This window comes from Protomyctophum bolini, assembly GCF_963924005.1.
Source record: "Protomyctophum bolini genome assembly, chromosome: 18".
In the NCBI taxonomy this organism is placed as follows: Eukaryota; Metazoa; Chordata; class Actinopteri; order Myctophiformes; family Myctophidae; genus Protomyctophum; species Protomyctophum bolini.
This window is the reverse complement of record NC_137879.1, coordinates 16,873,957-16,898,313: the sequence shown is the minus strand read 5'-3', so window position 1 is coordinate 16,898,313 and position 24,357 is coordinate 16,873,957. Positions and strand designations below refer to the sequence as shown.

Genomic DNA, 24,357 nt, shown 5'->3' with positions numbered 1-24,357 from the left:
TGTATTTGCCACTGTACATGTTTGTGCAGTGTGCATGTGTGTGCATGTGCATGGTGTATCAAATGTTAGACACCCATGAGAGAACTTCCCTGTGTCTTCATTTAGAGTAAAAAAAAAAAAAAAAACCTTTCGAGATGCCCTAATCCTTACACACATTTCTTTATTAGTTTAGTCATTACATGTCATACCACATACATTACATAAATAAGAGGTCATTTCATATGAAGCCAAATAATGTGTGTGTCTATTATTATTTAAGCTGCTTCAAATATAAATCCAACACCAACCGACCCAGAAGAAAGATCTTTTGTTTCCCAAATCTGACCCTGGTTTCAGCCCCACACAGGTGTTTGTTCAGCCTCCAGTGAGCAAAAGAGTTCCTCCCCTATAGGGGACAGTTCTGAGAAAGGAGTCTCTGGGTAGTGACACTGATGGGATTAGACTCCAGTCTTCATTGACCGTGCTTTGAAGAAAGGACGTTGCATAAGACAAAGCAGGAAGTCTTGTGTCTCTTTCCTGAGTAAAACGCTCACCCTGAGAGGGATGTTCCTAAAATAGTCTCAGGAATCACAGGCGGAGGCGGGCCAGTACCTAGATTGTTGTGTGGTACGAACGAAGATTGTCATTGAAAAATACTGTTCAGAACTCATTAACAAAGTCCATTTTCGGAGGATTGGGTCACATGTGTGTGTGTGTGTGTGTGTGTGTGTGTGTGTGTGTGTGTGTTTGTGTGTTTCAGCTGACCGTTCAATGGCTTATCCATCCTCAAACAAACTGTAATCAAACAAAGAAAGCAAGAACTTTGGTCTGTATCGTGCCACAGGATATGATGGCATAAGGTTTCGCTGCCACAAAGCAAATACTCAGAGATGTCAACCCTCACACAGATATGATAAGGCTTTGGTCGCCCGTCCTGATCTTCTCTGTAAGAAGGGTATTTAAAGTGTAAAGCTGTGTGTGGATCACACAGACAGTCTGGCTCACAATCAATCTCCAATCCCATTCAATCTTATTAGAGAACGTGTAGCTGTACTTTGTCTGACTGGCAGCGAGACCTGTCTCCTCACAGCAAGCCATTTTCTTTGGTTTACATTTCAGTAGCTTTGCATTTCCCGCAGAAAGTTGAAATGCATACATAATCTACATTGTACAATTGTGATGAGATAAACTGCAGGAAAGTCACTCAAGCACTTGACTTTCTTCTGATTATTAAATAATTGAGGTTTGTTCTAAACATTGGTACCGTATATACATGTTGAAATTGTTACTGTACATCAGCTGTAAACAGCCGTTTAGTGATGCTCACAATAAATACATCAATAAATACACAGACTGTTAATCTGTGACAGTGGAAAATAACTGTAATCTTTGCTTCTCTTAAAGCCCAAACCGCACCAATGCAACTAGTTGCAATTCCTTGCAACAAAACAGTTTTAAGGTCAACCACACCAATGCAACTCCATGCAACTGCCATTGGGAATAATGGTTGCAAGTAGTTGCATGTTGCAAGGAGTTGCATGGCGATCATTGGTGCGGTTTGGCCTTTAACCCCGGTCTCCAGTTTTCTCACCCATTAAAGACATAGTACAAAATAGGTTTTCAGAAAAAGAGTCAAAAAATATATGTATTTATATATTATATACTGTATATTGCATATATTGCCCTCAAATGGCTCTTACAATAAGTGCCTATTCTACATTGTCCCATGTTGAGACAATTTGTCAAATGATGTAACCACATGAAAATTATCTAACTTCAAGTAGATTTACAGCATTCATCTGCATTTGTCCTGAGTTTGAGTTCAAATGTAATTGAAACATCCAAAAATATCTCAGCAACTTCAAAAAAAAAATCAATTCATTTTCCATTAGCCATACTACTTTACAGTAACTGGTAATCAAAATGATATCTTCAACCAACCTCAAAACGTTCAATGTTGTAATGTTTTGCATGGTTTTTCCCCTCCCTCAACTAAACTTGAGGGACCTAATGATTGCCAAATACTGACAGTCAGCTAAGTGCATTGTGCAAGCTACAATACTATAATAATACAGTACTGCCAATCAGGAAAGCTGTCTGAAAATAATCCTTTTGGCAGATATATCCTGACCGATATATCACATTATTCTGGCGTGCGTTCTTTGCTAAAACATTCCTTGCCTACATTTTAAATCCAAGTAGTTGTTTTGTGATGTATAATTCTCTCACGTTGAAAATACATAAAACCAATCAAGCTTTGTGTAGCGGGATTGAATACAGAGCGATTATGTGAAATGCTTTACAAATGTGTAAAAAATAAAAATGGACAGTTGACAGTTCCATAAAGGACATGCAGCAGCTGACACATCCTGTGGACATGGGTATGCATACTGCACTGGAATGTTTACAGTCCAGTGGTTCTCAAAGTGGGGTCCAGGGACCCTCAGGGTTTTCTTAGAGGGGGGGGGGGGGGGGTCCTGTAACGCTGAGACTGTACAAGTGGTGCTCATAAGGGTCTCATTTGGTCTATTTGGTACATATTTGCACACTCTCAGAGTTATGGGATGCTTGAAATTAAAAAGTTGGAGAACCAGTGGTTCACAACTTTACACTACACTATAGAACCAGAACTAGAGTATAGAACCAGACCTAACTCAGTTGCACCTTGATGGAACAAGCATCTGAGCAGACTGAAATAGCCTAGACTAGATCCACACAGACCAGACACGACCAAGCTAGATGATCTAGTCCAGTTCAGATCTACTAAAAACAAAGCGGACCAGACTAGATAAATATAGCCTAGCCATAGATTAGTCCCAACCAAGGGAGATCATCACACCGTTTCACTGGGCCCAACAAAATGCAGCTTAGCAGATAGTGCAGGTCTTGGACTTCCCTCCACCGTCTGTTACACACACACACACACACACACACACACACACAGATTATCGGTTAGTATTACACGGTTGACAGTTCGCATCATGAAGAGGAACTGAGAAATTGAACATTTGTTATCCATCCATCCATCCATCCATCCTCCAACCTACCCAAGCATCTATCAAGCCATCCTTCAACCTGCTCAACCACCCACCCACTCATCCATCTCTCCAGGTCCATTACCTTCATCACCACCACCCTCCAGTTTCTTCTTCTCGTCGTCTATGGCCTTCATCTTGGCAGTGTATACCTCAGCCTGCGCGTTCCATTGTGATCTGTTGTGGTTCAGACCATCAAACATGGGCGTGATCTCCTTGTGGAACCTGGAAAACTCCTGACAGAAGACGACGACACAGTGTCAACATTTGAATGAAGCTGTTTGAATTTAAAAGTTTGAATGAATGTATTTTTTGCAATAATGTAGTGATAAGCTGTGACACATTGTGAGCTTATAGATCAACTAGTTTAATTTGCCGAAGAGATTTGATGTTGAGATGAAAAAAAAGAGACCTGACCCCAGTCAACTAAGTAAATATGGTTTAAGTGGTTAAGTGGTGTTTACAAATGTATTTTAGTATACTCAGCATATCTACTGGTACCACACAGAGACAGATGACTTGTACAGTTACCTTGTATACAAATGAGCACACAAAATCAATGAACCCGCACTGCATCTTGGGTAGCTGCTCAGAACAATTTCTGTCCATCATAGGCTAAGAGGCAAGTAGAAATGAGAGAGAGGGTGGGAGGGAGAGGGAGAAGGAGAGAGAGTGGGACACACACACACACACACACACACACACACACACACACACACACACACACAAACAAAACATTTACATTTTGAAATGTAATCATGATATAGTTGAAATAATTATGAAAATATATGCGCTTAGCACAGAGGAAAGGCTGATAAAAAAAGGCCCAAAAAACAGATGATAATTAAGACAAATGTGGAAGGTGGCACTTACAATGGGTTGTTGGTCTAGGACGGACCTCTCCAAGTCACCCTGTTCCCAGAACTCAGCAGCTACCATCAGAGCCACCTGAGAGAGAGAAATGCAGACGGAATGCTTAAAAAAGGAAATACTAGGGATTTTTTTATTAGTCTGACCTATACTATTATTATTTAACCATTTTTGTCAGACTTTGACTCTGACTGGCACCCCGGCGGCCAGCACTTACCCTAACAAACCGCTACAACTGGTTTGGCCAATATATTACCATTATTTACAATTTTTTCGACTTATTTGCTTGTTCGTTGATTCATTAAAGTTACTTCTTCTTTTCATATATTGAAATATACACTTAATCTGTAATCAAATCTTCTCATCTCAAGTTTTTCAAAAATATTGAATGATTTTCCCCCCCTTTTTCTTAAAAAAACAAAAACAAAATAATAATGGTCAAAACAGCAACATTCGGTGGTCTAGCTCAGGGGTTTTCAACGTTTTAGGCTGGGGACCCCCAGAAATGCTTTCTCCGTGTCTCGCGCCCCTGGTCTAGCTAGGTTCTCTACTACGACTCTCCAAAAATCCAAATTATTTTACTTTTTATTACCTTGGAAGTGACATTTCAACCAGCTAAAACTCAGCACATCAATACTATTGTGTATTATTGTATTGTGAACAAGGCACCTATACAGGTGGCACATACAGTAACCAGTCTATTTGTCCACTTACTATTATTTTTTAACCATGCTCCTGGTGTCATTTCCTAGTGTAATTCCCTGTATCTTTGAAGGCTGTGAATGGCACCCACCTTGCTCTGTACCTCCCAAGGCTTGCAGATGGCTGATAAATCACAGGCTGTCATCATCATGGCCCTGCAAGAGAGAAGGGTGAAGAGTGAGACAAAAATTAAGAAGACATTTGCAGACACAAAGGAAGAAACTGAAACAGATTTCAGCTCTTTTTAAATGGTGTATGTATGTGGTATGGTGAAATTTGAAGTGACAGACAATGATAAGAAAGCAACATTGGAATAATCTGACAAAAGTGGAACAGGATAAATGTTTTGCGGATACGTTATTGTCGTGAGGTTCTATCTCCTGATTGGATAAAAATTAAATTGGTAACCCACCGGCAGAGTAATATAGTAAGAGAGTGACGACACTAGCATTGACTCCCATTGTAACAATGGAATGCAGAAGTGCTCGTTCTATCTCAATGGGATAGTTCCAGCCATAGGAGCAATGTTTGGAACTATAGCGTATACGCACCCACTTTGCGGCGAGATCAAAGCGTGTCGCTACTCTCCTACTCTACACCCTGCCCACCGGTACATTTATTTTCTGTTTAGCTTACTGAAAAGCTGGAGAAATGGGGGACCCATCTAACTGAACAAACACACTCTATAGCAATGATAACTATATTTACTATAGAACTGAGAAAAAAATAAACATTTACACCCCCTTTAATTTACTTTAATCTAAAGGTATGTTTATTTACATTTAATTATAATATGCATCATGTGTACACATTATAAATGCATAAGACTGTATTGTCAATAAGTCCATAAGTCAACAAATTGTGTTTGTACATATATATTTTCTAACATTTTTGGCTAAACTTTTCAAGTCACTCCCTGCTTAAAATACATTAAAATACAAGTGATAACATGATACTGAACTAATACAAATCCACAATGTAACTGTGTTTCTCAAGAATTAATGGAAAATACTGGCTTCCTCAAAGATCATGAATGCTTGGGAAATGCAAATGGTCAGCAGTAATGTTGAGTACCTATCCTATACGAGTGATAGTCAATAAGCTAAACTTTGCAGACCACCACTATTGGGCCTTTAAAATGTATTTTTTGTTGTTGTTTCTTTGTGATACATACATACAAATTTCCTTTCTGGTGGGGTTGTTGGCAATGTAATCAGTTCGCCCTTTCTCGTCGGTCATAGGCTCTGTGGCATTCACAATGTTCTGGAACATGGTTCTTTTCCTGAGTGTGGACAAAAAAACAAACAGATAAGCAACCCATCAGTAGCCAGTTGCACATTAGTGGGATTTGCTGCCTCTTGCCTCTTATTATTACGCTCACAGCTAGCAATCAGCTGATTCAAATCAACATGTGGCAGTGCAGTACCACAGGGGAAGTGGTTATCAAAGATGTCAAAGTGTAGAAATTGACAGGTTTAATGTAAACTCACTTAAAGTAAAGGGCTAGATCAGTGGCAATGATGCAAACGTCGAACGTGTGTTGAACGGTCTCAAACTGGCGCTTCTGGAGCTGGCTGAAGATGTTCAGGCTCTGGAAGACAAGGCAAGGGCTAAGTTTACATGTTGAAGGATGAACACACATTTCTTCTTCTTCTGAAAACTAAAAGCTATTGAAGTTTAAATGTTTCTATTATAAATTGTGCCCTAACAATTTGAGGAAAGTGATTATGACAGCAAACATTTGAACTGTAGGCCTACCTCATCAGAAATGTAACCTGTGTCACTTTTCAGTTGATTTATTAGTGTTTTTCTTTTTAACATTTTGGATGAGCGTGGTTTGGATGTGCAATATGTGTAACAGTTTCCTGATTGTCTTTTCTTTTTGTAGTATTTATAGAGACAGGGGAACTTCTGTCAAGGCCAACAGAAAATGAATACAGCAATTTCACTTCCCACAAAATAAGTGGCGGACTCATTCTTTACCATGTTGACAGTTTGATTTTGAGATAAAGAGAATATTTGCGTTTTATGGCCCAGGTAGCTACACTGTATACTATCCAGGGTTCAACATTGCTTTAAAGAGTAAAGTATAAACTAGCAGAGGTGAGGGAACCTTACATGTAGTTTGTACTGTACACTAAAGTACACAAGCACACTCGCAAACTCCCAGCTAGTGTCTGTTTTGTTGCAAAGAATTTTCTTTTTTGCAAGTTAACATGACCTTTGGGCAAGTAGAATATGACCTGTACTTGTCCTGTGCTCAAGTGCTTTTGAGACCGTAGTCACAAAAGACCCTGATGTGTGTTTGAATGTGCTATTTGTAAAACTTTGGATGTTCTAATGATTAGTGCATTTTATTAATTGTACCTCATCAGCCTGGATTGTCTTGCTGAATTCCAAATGGTGCCTCTCCATGATGGAGCTACCGTGAAGTTTGGCAAGAGGAGACCCACTCCTAAATAATGGAAACACAAGAGAGACCGAAACAGATGGGATGAGGATAAGCATACCACGATAAGATATAATATTGGAAACGTGCATAACACCACAAATGAAAGTGCTAATGTGGAATGCTTGACCAGGAATACAAATGAGTGTACATTAGTAAGGATGTATTCTAGATACAGGCCAGGGATAGTGCCTGGCCAGAGAGAACAGAATGTGTGACTCACACACACACACACACACACACACACACACACACACACACACACACACACACACACACACACACACACACACACACACACACACACACACACACACACACACACACACACACACACACACACACACACACACACACACACACACACACACACACACACACACACACACACACACACACACACACACACACACACACACACACACACACACACACAGGCAAAGAGAGTTTGAACTTGCTTTGTCTGGTAGAGGTTGTTAGTTCCTCTGTGGTCGATATCATGGCAGAATGCAGCGGCCACCATGGCAAACGCATCCAAATCTGAGAAATACCTCCTCAACTTCCCTGTCTGTGGAATAAGATGGAGAGAGAGAGAGAGAGAGAGAGAGAGAGAGAGAGAGAGAGAGAGAGAGAGAGAGAGAGAGAGAGAGAGAGAGAGAGAGAGGCGTTTAGTTTTAGGCCTAAGGGTGTGTGTCAATGGAGTATTTTAAATTGAGTTTTGATATGTTAGACAGGCCTTTTGTATCACCTGCTCTCATTTAGATGGAGAAGATGAGGCAGATTAACGAACAAGCCTTTGAGATAAGCCGCGAGACAAATCAGACTATGCAAGAGGAGCTTGCAGCTTAATATTACAGAGGTCTTAATATGCACACAGGATTTTACAATTCAAGTCCAATTAAAACATCAGACTGGTGCGCATAGACATAAATACTGTGCCGCTGATCAATGCTGCTGTTTTATAACCATTACGGTTACTATGTAGTATGTACTGTAAGATAAGGTGTTTTGATGTGAAAACCAATGTCGGGCATTTGCAATAAACCGAAACCGTGTGAAATTCCGTTGAGAATTCAGCGAGTTGTTGATGATTTTAATAGTGGAGAGACCTTCTCGTCCCAATCCGATCATGTGATCGGAAATCGGGGTAGATCGCTTCATTTTCAAATGATCGAAATCGGATTGGGAGCAAAAACACGTGATCAGGACAACCCTAGTATTGATATTATATCCATATTATGATATTAGACTGGATATTGTCTGTGATTTTGGATATTGTACTATTGTGATAAGGCATACATGTTCTATAAAAATATAAATATTGGATCGGGGAAAATTGGTAATTTGGCAGATAATCAAAATCAAATGATCGGAATCGGATCGGGAGCAAAGAAACGTGATCGGGACATCCCGATTAGGAGGTATATAAAATATGGCGGTCATGATGACACATCGCTCCAGTGACCAGCAGTGGCCAATTGGTTCTGCATTGCAGTTTGTTTTGTTTTGTTCTGTTTTGAACTCTCCACTGTTACTGTCACTTCACACTGACTTTGGAGTCTGGCATTTTGTGCCATAGATCGTCTAAATAGTAAGTAAGTGAGTAAGTTAATTTTATTTATAAAGCACCTTTCGAAGCAAAGCTACAAGGTGCTGAACAATTGACACAGTAAACAAATAGAAGCACAGAAAAAACAGAACAAATACAGTGACAATATAAATGAGCAGAACAAAAACAAAACAAGGCAGAACAAAGACATAGGGCTATAAAATGGCTCAGGTCAAAGTTACATGGGAGAAATGTTTACGGAATAAATTAGTCTTTAGGAGTCTCTTAAAACAGTCGACTGATTCAGCATTTTTCAATGCCAGAGGCAAGGCATTCCATAGGGTAGGAGCTACCACAGCGAAAGGAGGTCACCCTTGGTTTTCAACTTGGACCCAGGTATTTCTAGCAGACCTTTGCTGGAGGACCTGAGAGACCTGAGAGGGCCCATAGACTCTATAATGTCCATGTCTAATGCCATGTACATAGGATGGTGCTGGAAGGCTTACGACAAATGAGAGCTAGACAACATCCAACAATGATTTGGAAACAGGGATCAAATCCAGGACTATGTAATTGTGCAATGAATTAACTGATTTAAATGACAATGAAATGACAAATGATTGCTGTGAAGTCATACCTGTAGTAGACAGAACATGGTGTGGCCAACGTTGAAGCCATGCCTCCAGTTGTGGTAGGTGATGTCACGGTAGCCCTTCCGAACTGTGTACATCCACCTGACCAAAGTCTGAGAGCGAGAAACAGTAAAAGAGATGAAGGACAGAGGAAGGTACGTAAAAGGAAGAGAGTGGAAAGAGAAGAGGGAAACGGAAGAGATTGTAGAGGGGTGGGGGGACAGTGAGACAAAGAAATAAAAGTAGATGTGTTCGCATTGGTCATTCATCAGTTCTTCAAAGTAAAAGAGATTCTTCAGCGATTGTGGTAACAAGCAATATCTACATTGATGCTTGGGCTTCTGTATTGAGCTGAACTGACCAATGACTGACTTAGTTTGAATGATGGATTTGACTGACTGACTGACTGAAATATTGTACCTCTGCTGGGACTTTGAATTTCTCGATGATGTTGAGCTCGAAGAAAATGCGTATGCCGGTCTTGATGAGGTCAGTCTCTGAGCTGGGGAAGTCACTGAATCCGAAGTTGTATATATCTTCCCCATGGACATTATTCGCTACAGGGATGGTGGATCTCTGAAGAAAAACACAACACAATCAATCAAAACATGAGTCAGTTATATACTCATGAAGGTTTCATTCAAAAGATACCATGAAATTGTGTCTCTATTAAAGTCCTGAGACCCAAAAGATATAGAGCACTATCTTGCGCCACCCATTTTAGCTTTTTTTTTACTATGTTGAAAAACCTTAGTTCAAATAGCCGATCTATATGCTCATAATTGTGTCAATGTAGATCGGGCTAGTTGAACTATTTTAAAATGTTTTTCAAAATAGTAAAAAAAGGCAACTAGGTTTAGGGGTAAGGTAGGGCCCAAGATAGGGGGGGACTCAAACTTACAAAAACTCCATTAGGAATAAACCTACAAGCTCACAACATATAGTGATGATGCGATGTGTTGTGAACTTGTAGATATATTATTTACGATTTACTTTAATAGAAATTATTTTAAAAAATGTTTGATTTTCTTTCTGAATGTTTTATTTATTTTTCCACCGATTTTTTTTTTTTAATATTTTTGAAATAATAATGCATTTGTTTTTTAGGAAATGCAAAGAATATCTATATTTACTCCCAACCCAAAACATGTATGAAACAGGTGAAACATACCAAGAGTTTATACATCTCCTTCTGGTCACAGTCTTCCGGTTCTGCATCAAACTTCTGTTTGGTATTCTGATGCAAAACAGAAACAAAGAACAATTTAGGCATTTAGCAGACGCTCTTAATCCAGAGCGATTTACAGTAAGCAAGAACAAGTATTCATAATGACATTTATGCTGATACGTTTACATGGGCACTTTCCTATCTTGAGTAACCTAAAACATTCAAAAACATGTAAAAGTGCTAAATATGTTTTTACATGCTACACATAATTACAACACTTCATATTATCTGTCCAGTTAGCAACCTAGTATTAACCAATTATTTATTTCACATTATTGGATTTAAAAAAATCTACCTGTATATTATTTTGTCCGAAATATATAATGCATTTTAATCATCTTCGTGATGATGACTCACAGATCTTAAACACTAGCTGTCAAATATATACCAAGTCACTATTAGGTGGTTCATTAAGCACTTAAGCAAAATAATATATAGCAAAAGAATATAACTACCATAACTCCTTCATCAATACCATAAAAGGCTGTGACCACTTAATCAGATGTAAAGTAGCCAAAGTGTTAGTTCTTATGTAATTTAAATATGTCATTTTGGTACAGTTTAGAATGCTGAAGAAACCCTGCTCTAAAGTTCCAACACCAACTGACCATGATGCTCTGCATCTCAACCGGGGTGCATCTGGCCTGACACATGAGCATCTCCTGGGCAATGTCTTTCCTCCACTCCATGCGGTTCAGCTTGTCATAGGTGTCACAGTTCAGTACGGACCAGCCCAGGAACTGGGTCAGGGACTGCAAGATAACAATAAATGAAAGAAGGAGGTGTCATGTACAATGAATAGGACAACTACATTGTTCGCTTAATCGCTGACTGCCTGCATGGTTGAAATATTACAGGGAGATAAAGAGTGAAAACATTTTGCCAGAGAAAACGACAAAGCACAAGGAGTATGACCTCAGTGATCTGTTCGTCGTGCTCATCAAATGGTCTTCCGTCTTTCCTGTTGAAGAACGTGGCAATGCCCACAATTTCTTCCTTCTTGTTGCATATGGGCAGGGACAAGACATTCTTGATAACAAAGCCACTGCCATCCACTGCAACTTTCTGAAAGACAATTGAACAGAGAATGTGTTGAACTCAAGGTTATGGGGAGTGTCAAATAGCCTGCACAAGAACAATATAAACCTCTCCTCACCTGGAAGGTGAAGTATTCATCTGCGGCCACGTTCATCATGTTACAAATCTGCAAGCAGAGGTAAGAATACATTATATAAGGTTACATTTCACTACTTTGTAAATAGTTTCTTATACTGATTGAGACTGGCCCATCAGCGGCCATGTCAGACTTACAAAGGCATTCTCTGACACATAGGTTGGCAGTCCACTGACCAGAGCCCAGTGATCTGCAGGAGGATTACTGAGAGAGAGAGAGAGAGAGAGAGAGAGAGAGAGAGAGAGAGAGAGAGACAGACAGACAGACAGACAGTTTTGAGAGTCAGTATAATTTGTTGTTAAATTATTTCAGTTGTAAATTCTAGATGCAACTTAAATTAGACTGAGTAATGCATCCATTACAATGTAGTAAATACATTTTATACAGAGTAGTGATAATTTCAACATACAGTACTTCTGTTTTCCTTCGCCACAAGGGCTGCACTACACAAGACCCTGACTTGGATTTTACTCACGGTATGACTTTGATTTCTTCTTTTTCGCCTTCCAGGAGGTAGTCAATAATCTTATAAAAGATTACTTCCTGCAAAAAAGGACGTCTTGTTAGCTAAGCTCCTGGTAAACAAGTAATTAGCTCCAAAGACAAATAATTACATAGAGTCTGACATAGAGAATAACAGTGTGGTCGACCTTAACTGTTGATAGAAAAGCTACTGTGTGCAGTTTGTGAACAAAGCTACAAAAATCACAATCCGGTGTTCTGTGGATAACTATTGTCGAAGAACAGGTTCTTCGACAATAGTTGGTATTACGATTAGACAGTTCGCTTGGCTATTTCGCCTGCCACGCGCCTTCCCAGCCATTAGCCATGATTGCAGTGGTTTCAACCAGTCCAAGAGCCAACTAATAGAACAGTTACGACAGTTATAGCGGACCCCCGCAGATCATAATAATGCAGCTGGTAATTCATTGATTGAATCAATTTAGGCTTGTTTTTTTTAACCGAATGGGTAACCAGATTGCTATTGAAGAGACATAACATAACGAAGTTCAACATCTCATTTTATAGATAACAAAGGCACTCAGGATGATGTTACATGCCATGACTTGCCATTAGTTGGACATTTTTATCCAAAGTTCAACAAAGCCTCAAGAATTTGAGGAATGTGACAGATATGATTGGAAGCTTCTTACCCTGCCATCTGGGGTCTTTGGCCCCTTGTAAGGCTCCACATCTCCCAGTTTTACTGGCCACTCATCATAGAATTCCTGGAGTTAACAAACAAACAACATGTTAAGCACTTACAGTACATGCATTGGATTATATCTACCGGTAAAACTTGGCAAAAAGTCTGACTTATTTCTATGTGGTCCTAATAAGACATGCATGGACACCAATATGCAAACTCACTAAGACTATATTATTATGTTGTTCCTCCACATCCTTTGCATTAACTTTTCGTTCCATAGCCATTGTTTAAAATCTATTGAAAGCTGCAATCCATAACTTTTATGTCCAACCCAGGATTCAAACCCGGGTCTCGTACCAAAGTTTGAACATATTGTGAAACAAGTCATCCCTGCTTGGTCAAAGGTTGATTGCCCTTATACGTTTCAGACAGTACTACTTGTCAACCAGTAGGGTCTAACAGGTGCCTGTTTGTATTGTAGATCAAGCAGCGGTCTAGTACGATTAAAATATAAATCATTTAAATGATGATTTATTCATTCAAATACGTTTGGGATAGCAGCTTTAAGCTAATGCACACAGGCCACACAGTAGCCTATAATCTACCTTCTCTTTGGTCATGTCCAGGAGGCCCACTGAGTACCTCTCACAGTTGAGGTAGATTCTGACAGTGTAGAGAGCTTTGTGGAACTGTCTCTCAATATCCGTCAACTCTTCAAAACACTTGCTAGCGGACCACAGCAGCACCTGGTCAAAGCAAGCGGGGAACACGAGTCAAATGATTTGATCTTTTTCATAGAATTGTGTACAGCTGCTGTCCTCTCCCCATCTATTCATCGTTCAGTTTGGTCTTTGAGTCTATATCCCAGTGAAATCAACATTGTAATGTTCACTTCTCAAACTTCACCGACCCAAAAAGGCTGGTCTCTGTATGATTGTATGCAGAAAACCCAATGTCACAGATTTATCAATTAAATAAAGTAATTGATTAGTCGATCAATTCCTATGTCTATTATATTAGTTAACTAAGAATTTCTTTAGTCGAGGACAGCCCTGAAATTGTGGGATGATGATGTGCATTTGGTGAGATGCTGGGGGCCAAATGTAGACTCAAGCTTTGCTAGATGTCCTTTTTTATTCTTTTGAAAAACTGTATAAAAACAATCTAGTATTATTATTATTTATGTATTTTTCTTATTGAAAATCCTGACCCATTGTTTGGGAAACACTGTTATAAATGATTTACCTGACTCCTTCTGGTCTCCACGTTGAACATGTAAGCTGTATAATGCTGCAGAGAAATCACCTGGGCGAAGTTCATGTACTTATGGAAGAGCTGATGATCAAATCAGATTAGAGAAAAGGAACAAAAATAACATTGTCAACACACTTTGCACGTGGGCTTCAGGTCAGATAACAATAATAGCTTAAATTTATATAGCTGCATTTTACACTGATGTGGGTTCTAGAATCCAAAAGTGTCCATTGGACTCTCCAAATATTGGACCTTGTTATTGTAGATAGAGCAAAGAGTTCATTTACTATGGAGACATTAAATTCAATGGATTATTATTATTATTTTCGATCATAATGTCCCAATTATACATTTATGAGCTGTGCTAACCGCTCCAACATGTGGCTTTGTGTGTTTGTGTGTCTATGCATTATTATTCCGCCCGCAATTCCCATTAATGGAAAAATAAATGACTAGATGATGTCATGTGGGCCAAACATTACATTCCCATTGACAATGAATGGACAATTTTACATCATAGTGTAAACACAATCATTGCGTAACACAAACATTGATGACGAGGGTGAGGACGCAAATTGTGATTGGCCGGAATGAGATGTATGATGATTTACGATGATAAGAGCGCCCCTCACTTCACACGGATGTGATTTTTTAAGATAAGGGAAGGATTTCGTTTAACGTAAATCACATATTAGCACCACTTCCACCAAGTGTCTATATTAAAAAAGCTTAATTTATATTCCTTAACGGTGTCGCTTGCCGAAAGGTGTCTTTGTGGCTGATTACAAGTTACAACATTGTACTTGTATAAATTAGGTTTAACACAGCTGACAAGACAGCACAGCTTAATGTTTATATAGACACTATGAATCGTGATGTCATGCAATGAATGGGGTTAAAAAAAAGGATATATTCATTTATTTAGGAAGCAACAACCATTTTCAAAAGCAAATGCTAATAGTAGCCTATATTATAGCTGATACTTCATTAATCAAAGCTCAGTGACTCTGTATTTTAATAGTAGCCTAGAGGGTTGAACTAGGGCTGAGTGAATCAAATATGATATTTTGGGCCACTGATGACTTGCACTACACTACGTAATTTCAAAGACAAATATTACACTTTTGACTCCACGACATTTGTAGGAAGGGAACAAATTAAGTACCTTATAATAACTACTTACCGGTAAGCCCTATTTCAATACATATTCATAAAATTCAGTATACAGTACTTAACCTCAAGTACACATTTGAGGAAGCAACTTTCACTTCTAGTTGAGTCATATTTGACCAGGCGTAAAACATTCAAGTATTGAGATCGAGTATGCGTGTGTTCTCATCTGCTTACCGCCTCATCCTCCTTGCTGAACCCTTCAGCTCCTATTTTGTTGAGTGCCATGACAACTCCAAGGCATTCCTTTTCGGCCATGAGAGGGAAGGTGAGCATGGATTTGGTCTTGTAACCCGTCTGTTTGTCCACAAAATCACTGAATTTTGAGTTCTAGGATGTGAAAAGAGGAGACAGTGTTTATGAACCCGAAGACATAAGCTACATATACAAACAATTTACATTTGTAAATTAATGCCCCTGGAGTTCCTAGATGTTAACATAGCCTATTTTCCATATTCAACAAACCAATTACATAAAAAATGTATAGCCTTTAAGGCATACTATTCCCATATGATTGTCTAAAGCCCACTGTTGCAGTCTCTTATGTCATTGCATACACGGATAATATTTTTCCCAATGCCATCCATGGTAATAATAGTAGTTCTATGGGGCACAGAGGCCTATAACTATTACAATTACTTTCAATTCATGTAATATCAAAGTCTAAAGTATAATTGCCTCATCTTCCACGCAAGAAATGTGTCAATTAAAGACGCATATTAACTCAATTTCAATTTGAATATCCTGCATATTGTGCGTAATGTCTTGGACAGCAGCTTTACGCACGCTGCGCACATCCAACCTTGATGGACCACTCACCTTTGTAACATCTGGAACGTTTTGTGGCTTTTTGCAGTGTGCAGTGTAGCCGACAATACCGATGTCGGTGGGGAAAACAATTTCGGAATCGGGATTGACCATGTTTTTCTCATAACTGGAGGTTGGCGTTATGTCAAACAAGCAGGTGGCGAGCTCAGGAATACCGTTTCTGGATCTGCATAAATAATAACTGAACCTGTCGGCTTGTATTAACACACACATTCTCTGCAGCACTTTATGCAGGGATTTCTCATGGACTCCCCCGGGCATCAACTCTTTGACCAGGTCGAAAATGATCGCGGATTCCTGGACAGCGGTGGCATCCTTGAAGGAAGCTGTATCCTTGATTTCAAGAGGTGCCCCAAAAGCGGCCGTCAGTGTATCAGCGCGTACCTTCTTATCAAAGTATTCTTTGGCGAATTGAGGGTTGTTCTCCAAGAATTTCTCCACGCTATCCTTGTCTGCCATTTTGAAGCGATGTGTGTATTTTATTCCGTATTCTCCCCTCTTACAGACGCATCACCACGCTGGTGGTTGATCACCAGTGCATCCTCTTCTGTGGTACTGAAGAAATCACCGAACCATCCAGCAGGCTCCTGCAGGCAGAATAGTTGGCTTAGCAGCTGAGAGGATCAAAGTGACCGCTAATTAATGTGACGTCATGACATTAAAAGCCCTACTTAACCCGCAGATCCTGGTAATTAATGTTGGACAATCCTCTATTGGGAGAGAAAGCTGAGACAGAAAGTCTGTTGTCAGGTCGAGAGATGTCATGTCATGTCAGAGGAGACACATGGGACATGCATGCAGAATGGGACTGTATTCAGAATAATTCATCGTTAAATTGTGCTGAAGAGGGAACAATGGAAAATAAAATAGGATAGTGTGTGCAAACTGTGCATAAAATCAAGCCGACAGTAGGCTACATTCATCTCTATGATCATGGTGAAAGTGTCCATAAAGATTAGTGAGCTATATTCTTAGTATCTGAACTTCAGAAATGTTACCGTCAATCACAAGATAACAGAAATGTGGATTACATTTGATGGGAAGAGGATCCAGCTGCTCTGTTTGTATAGATCCTATATTATTGTGTCCTCTGATCATATCGAGATCATCATGGAGGTATGGTTTCAATTCTGGAACTGGACGTTTTGAAAAAGCCACAAACAAAATGGTGTCTATTATTAACCAACCACACCGTGGTTGGTTAATAATAGACTCCAGCTCAGTGGCCTCATGGCCTTGTGTGTCCACCCTGAGATTGGGAGGTCGGGGTTCAATCCCTAGCCGGGTCATAGACCGACTATAAAAAGACTATAAAAGTGCCGCCCTCCCTGCTTGGCATTCAGCATCAATCTGTCTGGTTGACTAGCTGACTGGCAAGACAGGGATTCTCTGTACATTTCTACTGTAGGGATGGAATGCTTATCAACAATATACCGGCCAAAAAGGTTGTGTGGGATAGTCATGGGCGAACAGACAGACAGCAGTGGAACAGCTGGTTAACCGAGTTGTTTGACCGTGAAGGTTTTTCTTTGAGGGTATATGCCCAGCTTTGTGTGTCTGTGTACCACGGAAATTATTTGATTGGCTGAGCACAGAGTTGCTGTATGATGATGTATGGTGATAAGAGCGCCCCTCACTTCACACTAATGCGTGTTTTTATATGTTTGATTTTTATAGGTTTGATTTTGGTTTTTGAAAATATTTTGAAATAATTAAATATTCGTTGTAGAAAAAAAGAGTAAAAAGGGATATTTATCCCAACCCAGTGTTTGGAAAACAATACTGTACCAATTTATCAGGGTGCAGCTGGTAAAGGTGGATATACTAAGGTGGTCATACATCGCGACTGGCTGGCACCTTGTCGGTCCCTTACCAGCACAGAGGAGGAGCAGATGGAGGCAGAGTCCCTACACACACACCTCTAAGACTCGTACCGTATTTCCCCATTATTTCTGTCAGAAGCCGGTAAGGGCTGATTTTACCCTTTTGCCTACCCGAGCGATGTACATTGGATACTTATGGTCAAGAAGTATTTATAGTAACTAGTTATGTAGTACATCAGAATCATTTTTTATTGTCACATCACAGGTTTTCAGGTGGGTGAAATTTGTGGATGAAATTTGTTTTTGTGCATACGTTCTGTTTAAGTTTGTTGTGTTGTATGTTCTAATCTGTTATTCATTTTACTATAAATAAATTAGTAAAACTCAACATAAATTTTGATCATTTTGATGAATATTGTATCCTTGTTTTTATTTTCGGTGGATAGTGGCTGAGGAGAGGCTTCCCAGCATGCCTAGTCGGGGCACTCGTTATTGCTTATTGTGTCATAAGTTCTGTTATTGTGTAATTTGACTTGGGGAATGTGTTGGGGATTTATGTGTTATATTGCTTAATGTCATTGATTTATGTATTTTATGTCAGTGTATTTGGGGAGAAAGCATGGGCGTTAGGCCGAGGTGCAGGGAGAATTAACCCCCTCCACCCTGGGACTGGGTTTTGATTTGGTTTAGTTTTTGTGTGCTTGACAGCCACACATGAAACCATATCCCTATCATGCTTGGCATCCATTAACCCATTCTGACCTGAGATCAGATTCTAAAAATGTCTTCTACATCCTGACAGTTTTCGATTTTTCAAAAATAGCAGAACTACAAGCTCATGGCACACCACTCGGTAGCGCGCTATGAGCTTGTAGATCTGCTATTTTTCAATAGCTAAAGCATAACATAATGCTAACACCGAAAGGGGTTCCCGCCCCAAAAAACAAAAACAAAATAAAGTTATGAATACAAATCAAAATGTTCTTAATTCAATTAAGGCTCCAACCACCCCGTTCGATGATATAAAATTATGTTATCAAAACAAGAAAATAAGTCTGAAATGATAGCATTAACAAAATAGCTCATTGGCTAATATAATATATTCGGACTTTAACCACCATTATCCCTGCTGCAGCTCATTGTGCTGATCCGCATGGTTATGCAAGTTGTAGATGTTTGGTCCCAAAGGCACAATTATTTCATACCACAGCAGAGGGGAGGGACTGTTTACATCTGCTGCAGCCAACTATTCTCAGCCCTGGAACTGATCTGTTTTTCTTTTTTAAAGGTTTGAATACTGTCTTCAAATATTGTTCACACAAAGAAAAATAAGCAGAACTACAAGCTCACACTATTTGTTGTATGAGGAAGTATAGACATGATGCTCTAAAGAATCATAAAGCTCTGATCTGAATCAACTAGTGATGGTACTTGGAGTATACCAGATGTTCTATATGTCAGGACAGTTCATAATTTCTGTCAAATTGCTGTAACTATCTAATAAATTGGAATTCCTGTAATTTAGGAAATCATAAACAGTGGAAAAGTATTTGCCTACGATGGAACATCATAATGTGTTTTTTGATTGTGGCAGTATAGGAATCAGTTTTTAACGCCATGATACCATATTGCTGTGATATTTGTGAATATCAGGCAAGACACTGAAAGCAAAAGCATTTGACTGATGAGTATTCATATCGCAGGTGTTTCATTTAAAGAATAATTCATAGCAATTAGATCTGATTGCCAAGAGTGCAGATCTAATTGCAATAGTAAGATAAAATGGTGCATTTATATACTGTAGCGCTTTTATCCAAAGCGCTTTACATAGATTTTGAATTACATTCACACACGCATTCATACACCGATGGCAGAGGAAACCAATGAAGGCACCAACCTGCACACACGTGCATGCACGCGCACACACACACACACACACACACACACACACACACACACACACACACACACACACACACACACACACACACACACACACACACGCGCACACACACACACACACACACACACACACACACACACACACACACACACACACACACTCTCTCCTTTTGGTAGAATGGTGAAATGAACAGCGATACTAGTTGAGCTGATGATGCGTTATGGAGACACACATATAAGTTTAAACATGTCTTCACTTTGGTGTGTCTGTCTGCCGGAACAAAAACACATACAAAGCTATGACCTTATAAAGCACAAGGCCTGTCTGTTGGTCTGAGTGCATGTATGTGCATGTGCGTCTATAGCTACATGACACGCCTGCATTCCACATTCATCCTGCGCAGTATAGGCTGTATATCCCAGATGTGCGTCTTGGAATTGGCTGTGGTTGAGGTTAAGTTCAGGAGGGCTCATTTTCCAGCAGAAAGGGAAAAAAAAGAAAAACATTTCTTTGGAGGGGGAGCTGCAGAACCAATCAATAGGAGAGGGGCCTATACAGTTACGTAAATGCTTGTCCAATAGAAGCCTAGCTAGCTGTGAGGAAAGGCGGGTAGACTCAGGCCCCTAGTAGTCATTATACAACAGCCCCAGTATATAAGGCACAAATCTGCCTCAAAAAACCACTGTGACCCCTGTGAGCAGTCCAGTACTTCCTTTTCATAACAACAAGGTATGCATTGGAAATGGGATAACATGGCTTTTAACTTTTTAAATGTGCTTTTATAATTTCTTTCTTTCTTTCTTTCTTCCAGAAGAGTCAGGATGCTGCGGTACTTTGTGGCTCTGTGTATGCTGGCTGTGTGCTGGGCACAGGAGTGTAAAGTGGCCGACTTCAAAGTCGTGCAGAACTTCGACAGGACCAGGGTGAGTGACAAATATATCCTAAAGTGAATGAGAAACCTTCATCCCATTTGTTACAGTATGCCCTTGAGCAAGGCACTTACCTCTATCTGCTCCGTGGTCAGCAGTATTGGACAATTGTTGTTCTAGGCAGCTCCAAGGTGTGAATGTGTGAAACTTGAGTGTGAAGCAGGGCATTGCTGAAAGAAATAAAAACATTCATGCAAGGTAAATAATACATAAAAACAAATAAACTAAGTAGGCCTAAGTACGTTTATTTATAGTGCACATTTTTAAACACATATAAAGCTGACCAAAATGTATAGTGAAAAGAAGAAATAAAGATAGAAAAAGAGTCATAAAGAGAAAGTAAACAACATAGGAAACACATAATTATAAACATTTGAAAGATTATTGGTTTGAGTAGGACTCAGGTCTGTTTTTTACCAAGGATAGAGGGTTGATTGCATGAAGTGAGATGTACATCTTCTCTGTTGCAGTATTCAGGGACATGGTACGCTGTGGCAAAGAAGGACCCCGTCGGCCTGTTCCTGCTCGACAACATTGTGGCCCAGTTCACAATCAAAGAAGACGGCACCATGACCGCCACGGCCGAGGGCAGAGTCATCATTCTGAAGTGAGTTGTATTCTGTACTGGGCCCAGTGCTAATTGTGTGTGACATCATGGTCAAGTGTGATTCTGGTTTGGCTCACTTCCCTCAGTTAACCATTTTCAACAAAGTGTTACAATTCTGGGCATGTCATTATAGGTGAAAAGGGTTTTTAGATGGAATATTCTGCAATTATTTTGGGCTAATGTGGTTAAAGTTTAATCGTGATTTGACATAATGCTCCGCTCTCATCTCCTTACGTTAAACCTTTTCTTTTATTCTCATCACTCTCTTTGTCTAACAGCAACTGGGAAATGTGTGCAAACATGGTTGCCTTTTTTGAAGACACCTCTGACCCTGCAAAATTCAAGATGGATTACAAGGGAGCTGCCACCTACCTTCAGACTGGATGTAAGTTATAGCAGCCTCTACCATAGACTTGAACTTGGACAGGGCCTAACCTGGATCTTCTACTTGAATTTTGGCATGATTTCAACATGCATCATGAATGAAGTGGGTTTGTGATGATTGTTCCTAGTTTGTACCTGGTCTCCTCCAGTTCTCACTTCTCAGCTCTCCAAATGTTATATCTCAGATGAACAAGATGTGAGACAAATGTTCTCTGTAAACCGGGATTATGAGCATTTTGCTGGTAAAATCGTTTGCAAGTGACACTGAGTGACCAGGAGCTTTGCTGGCAAAAGCTTTTGCACGTGGCACTGAGTTGACCGGGGGCATTACTGACAAAATATTTAGCAACGGTCACTGCCAGGTCATTGACATTATCTTTACGGTGCCAACTTGGGGCATTACCCTTTAAACATGCTGTTGTTGATTCAATTCAATGATCAACTGCACAGCAACATTCACAGTTTAAATCTGTAAATGAATTAAACCAAATGTTTCATAATAATAATGATAAACACTAATGGTTTTTCTGTGTAGGATATGTGTCCATGCATGCATGCATGGTGCTAAAGGAAATCTGCTCTTTCTCGCTCCACTCAACCTGTTCAGATGATGACCACTGGGTGATCGACACAGACTACGACAACTACGCCGTGCACTACGCCTGCAGAGAGTTGAACGAAGACGGCACCTGCCTGGACGATTACTCCTTCATCTTCTCCCGTCACCCCACAGGACTGAGGCCAGAGGACCAGCAGATCGTCACTCAGAGGAAGACCGAGCTCTGCCTGCTTGGCAAATACAGACGTGTTCCACACACCGGTGGGTTGATAGCATTGAGTTACAAGGGTTACATGAGTGAACGATAGTGTGTCAATCTTAGAGGTGTCAATGAGTGAGTGAAAGTGTGGTTGTGGTGTGATTTATCAAGGCATGAAAGTAAAAACCTCAGATTATTTAGGCCTACTGAACCATACTGTACATGCTTTTTATTTACAGGTTCTATATGTCACTTGTAAAACAAATATATTTGTCATGTTTTTATTACAGCTTTCTGTCAATCCGCCAGCACCTCCAGCAGCTGAGCTGCTAACAGGGATCCAGGAACGTCGCAACTTTTGCATTATCAACACTATAAATAAGGGACTTGGGTAAATTAGTCATTGACGCTGTCCAGTTATATAATAGCTACAATATCTACAAGCTACAAGATCTACAAGCTCACAATGCACTCAGGCTGTATACTGTTATACGTCATTTATACATCATTGCTCACCGCAACAAAGTATATATATCAGGCTTTACCATCTCTCTGTGAAACCAATGTGGTGTCCATAGGCTATAGCTTATGGGGATACAGGATAAAAATGGTCTTAAGTAATGTAAAGTATACTTGATGTGAACATGCACGGTACATCATTATTAGACTCTTATCCTTCAACTTCTTGTTAATGCCCCCAAGTGACTGGATATGCAGGTTTTGTAGCAATTTGTAGCAATTGTTGAAATGTTAGAGCGTAATTAACAAATGTTTAAGCATGTTCCAATCATGTATACTTTTTACATTTTGGACAAAATAGCCAATTTTACATGGAGGTGCCCAGATGTGCCCAAATCTAGGACGATTTGACAACGTGCCAAGTACCCAGAGAAGAAATTCTCTCTACAAGGCGTTAAAGAAGCTGAACCCTCATCGGCACTTGAGTGCAACTTGGAATGGAATGACTTCTGTGTACACTGATGGATGTATTCCATCAGGCTTCGCTAAGCCATACAGTATATGAATGTACGATATGGGTATAATACATTTGTTTCCTCTGTGATTGTATGGTGTACTCTTTTTTAACTACTTTTTGAAATAAAATTACCATTCTGTTAGCCCTCTCCGTTCTTAAATAAAATCACACCTATGTGAAGTGAGGGACACTTTTATCAGGATACATCATCTCATTCTGGCCAATCACAATTGGCATCCTCACTTTTGTCTTCAATGTTTGTGTTTATGTAATGTTTGCGTTTCCAAAAACCTCAAAAATTGCCATTAATTTTCCATGGAATTCAGTGTTTGTGTTAGGACAATGTTTGTGTTTACACACACCCTAAAAGCTGGACATAGGAGGGGATATAGCGCCCCTCCAAATATATAAGACAGGGTCTAATAAAAAAGTAGTCTGGCATTGCTAGATGATCAGAGATCTCTGCATATACTGATGTATCTGGTGTACAAACTAAATGTAATTGCTAAATCTGTGGCAAGAATGTCCGCTAACAAAACATAATACACACGTATATGCCCACTGGTCTGAAAATAAATCATAGCACCATCCCCAATATGAACAAGGACTGCTCTAGTCTATGAATTGGTTCTAAAATGAAGTTATTTTTTTAATCTGTTGTTTCTTTCCAGTTTTAGCCATGACACTGGTTGTACAAAATAGAAAAAAAGATAAATGTAATTTGTAGTATAAAACGTACTGTACTACTAGTGATGGAGTCCTATTTCTCCCCCTTCAGAAGAGAAAACTTGTATTACAGTGGGTATCATATTGTCGGAAATTACACCATTCTATCCTTGGTTCAAGCTACAGTATTATTCAAGGGAACTAAGATATGACTGAAATAAGAGTATATGTAAGCACACATTTATTTCAATCTTTATTGCACATTTTTGTACAGTACAGTATCAAATCTTT

General features: G+C 39.6%; 2 protein-coding genes across 3 annotated transcripts; one reads left to right on the top strand and one right to left on the bottom strand.

The window, feature by feature from the left end:
- Positions 1–3,058: 3,058 nt before the first annotated feature.
- On the bottom strand, positions 3,059–16,479 carry pde6c (phosphodiesterase 6C, cGMP-specific, cone, alpha prime; the record flags this gene model as incomplete). The annotated part of the gene is made up of 21 exons (XM_080790015.1): positions 3,059–3,250; positions 3,546–3,629; positions 3,888–3,962; positions 4,678–4,741; positions 5,761–5,868; positions 6,077–6,177; positions 6,954–7,041; positions 7,467–7,603; positions 9,222–9,329; positions 9,637–9,792; positions 10,388–10,453; positions 11,053–11,196; positions 11,360–11,509; positions 11,601–11,648; positions 11,756–11,822; positions 12,094–12,161; positions 12,773–12,847; positions 13,374–13,514; positions 14,014–14,103; positions 15,370–15,522; positions 16,012–16,479. 21 exons carry the CDS (start codon positions 16,477–16,479, stop codon positions 3,059–3,061), a joined length of 2,583 nt encoding a protein of 860 aa, XP_080646141.1.
- A 3,904-nt stretch (positions 16,480–20,383) lies between these two features.
- Positions 20,384–23,542, top strand: rbp4 (retinol binding protein 4, plasma). Of its 2 annotated transcripts, none has more exons than XM_080788519.1 (6): positions 20,384–20,475; positions 20,561–20,669; positions 21,146–21,282; positions 21,561–21,667; positions 22,274–22,486; positions 22,715–23,542. In XM_080788519.1, the coding sequence occupies exons 2-6, from the start codon at positions 20,568–20,570 to the stop codon at positions 22,747–22,749; spliced, it is 594 nt and encodes a 197-aa protein (XP_080644645.1). In that variant the 5' UTR covers positions 20,384–20,475; positions 20,561–20,567; the 3' UTR covers positions 22,750–23,542. The 2 variants fall into 2 exon arrangements, with proteins under 2 accessions (XP_080644645.1, XP_080644644.1); XM_080788518.1 differs by having other exon boundaries at positions 20,420–20,475; positions 20,558–20,669.
- Positions 23,543–24,357: the final 815 nt, after the last annotated feature.

Bases quoted from the DNA above. Each gene is read 5' to 3' on its own strand.
- rbp4 (XM_080788519.1), top strand. From the start codon at position 20,568: ATGCTGCGGTACTTTGTGGCTCTGTGTATGCTGGCTGTGTGCTGGGCA. The intron at 21,668-22,273 runs GTAAGTTATAGC...CAACCTGTTCAG, and splicing joins CACCTACCTTCAGACTGGAT to ATGATGACCACTGGGTGATC. The intron at 22,487-22,714 runs GTGGGTTGATAG...TTTTTATTACAG, and splicing joins CAGACGTGTTCCACACACCG to CTTTCTGTCAATCCGCCAGC.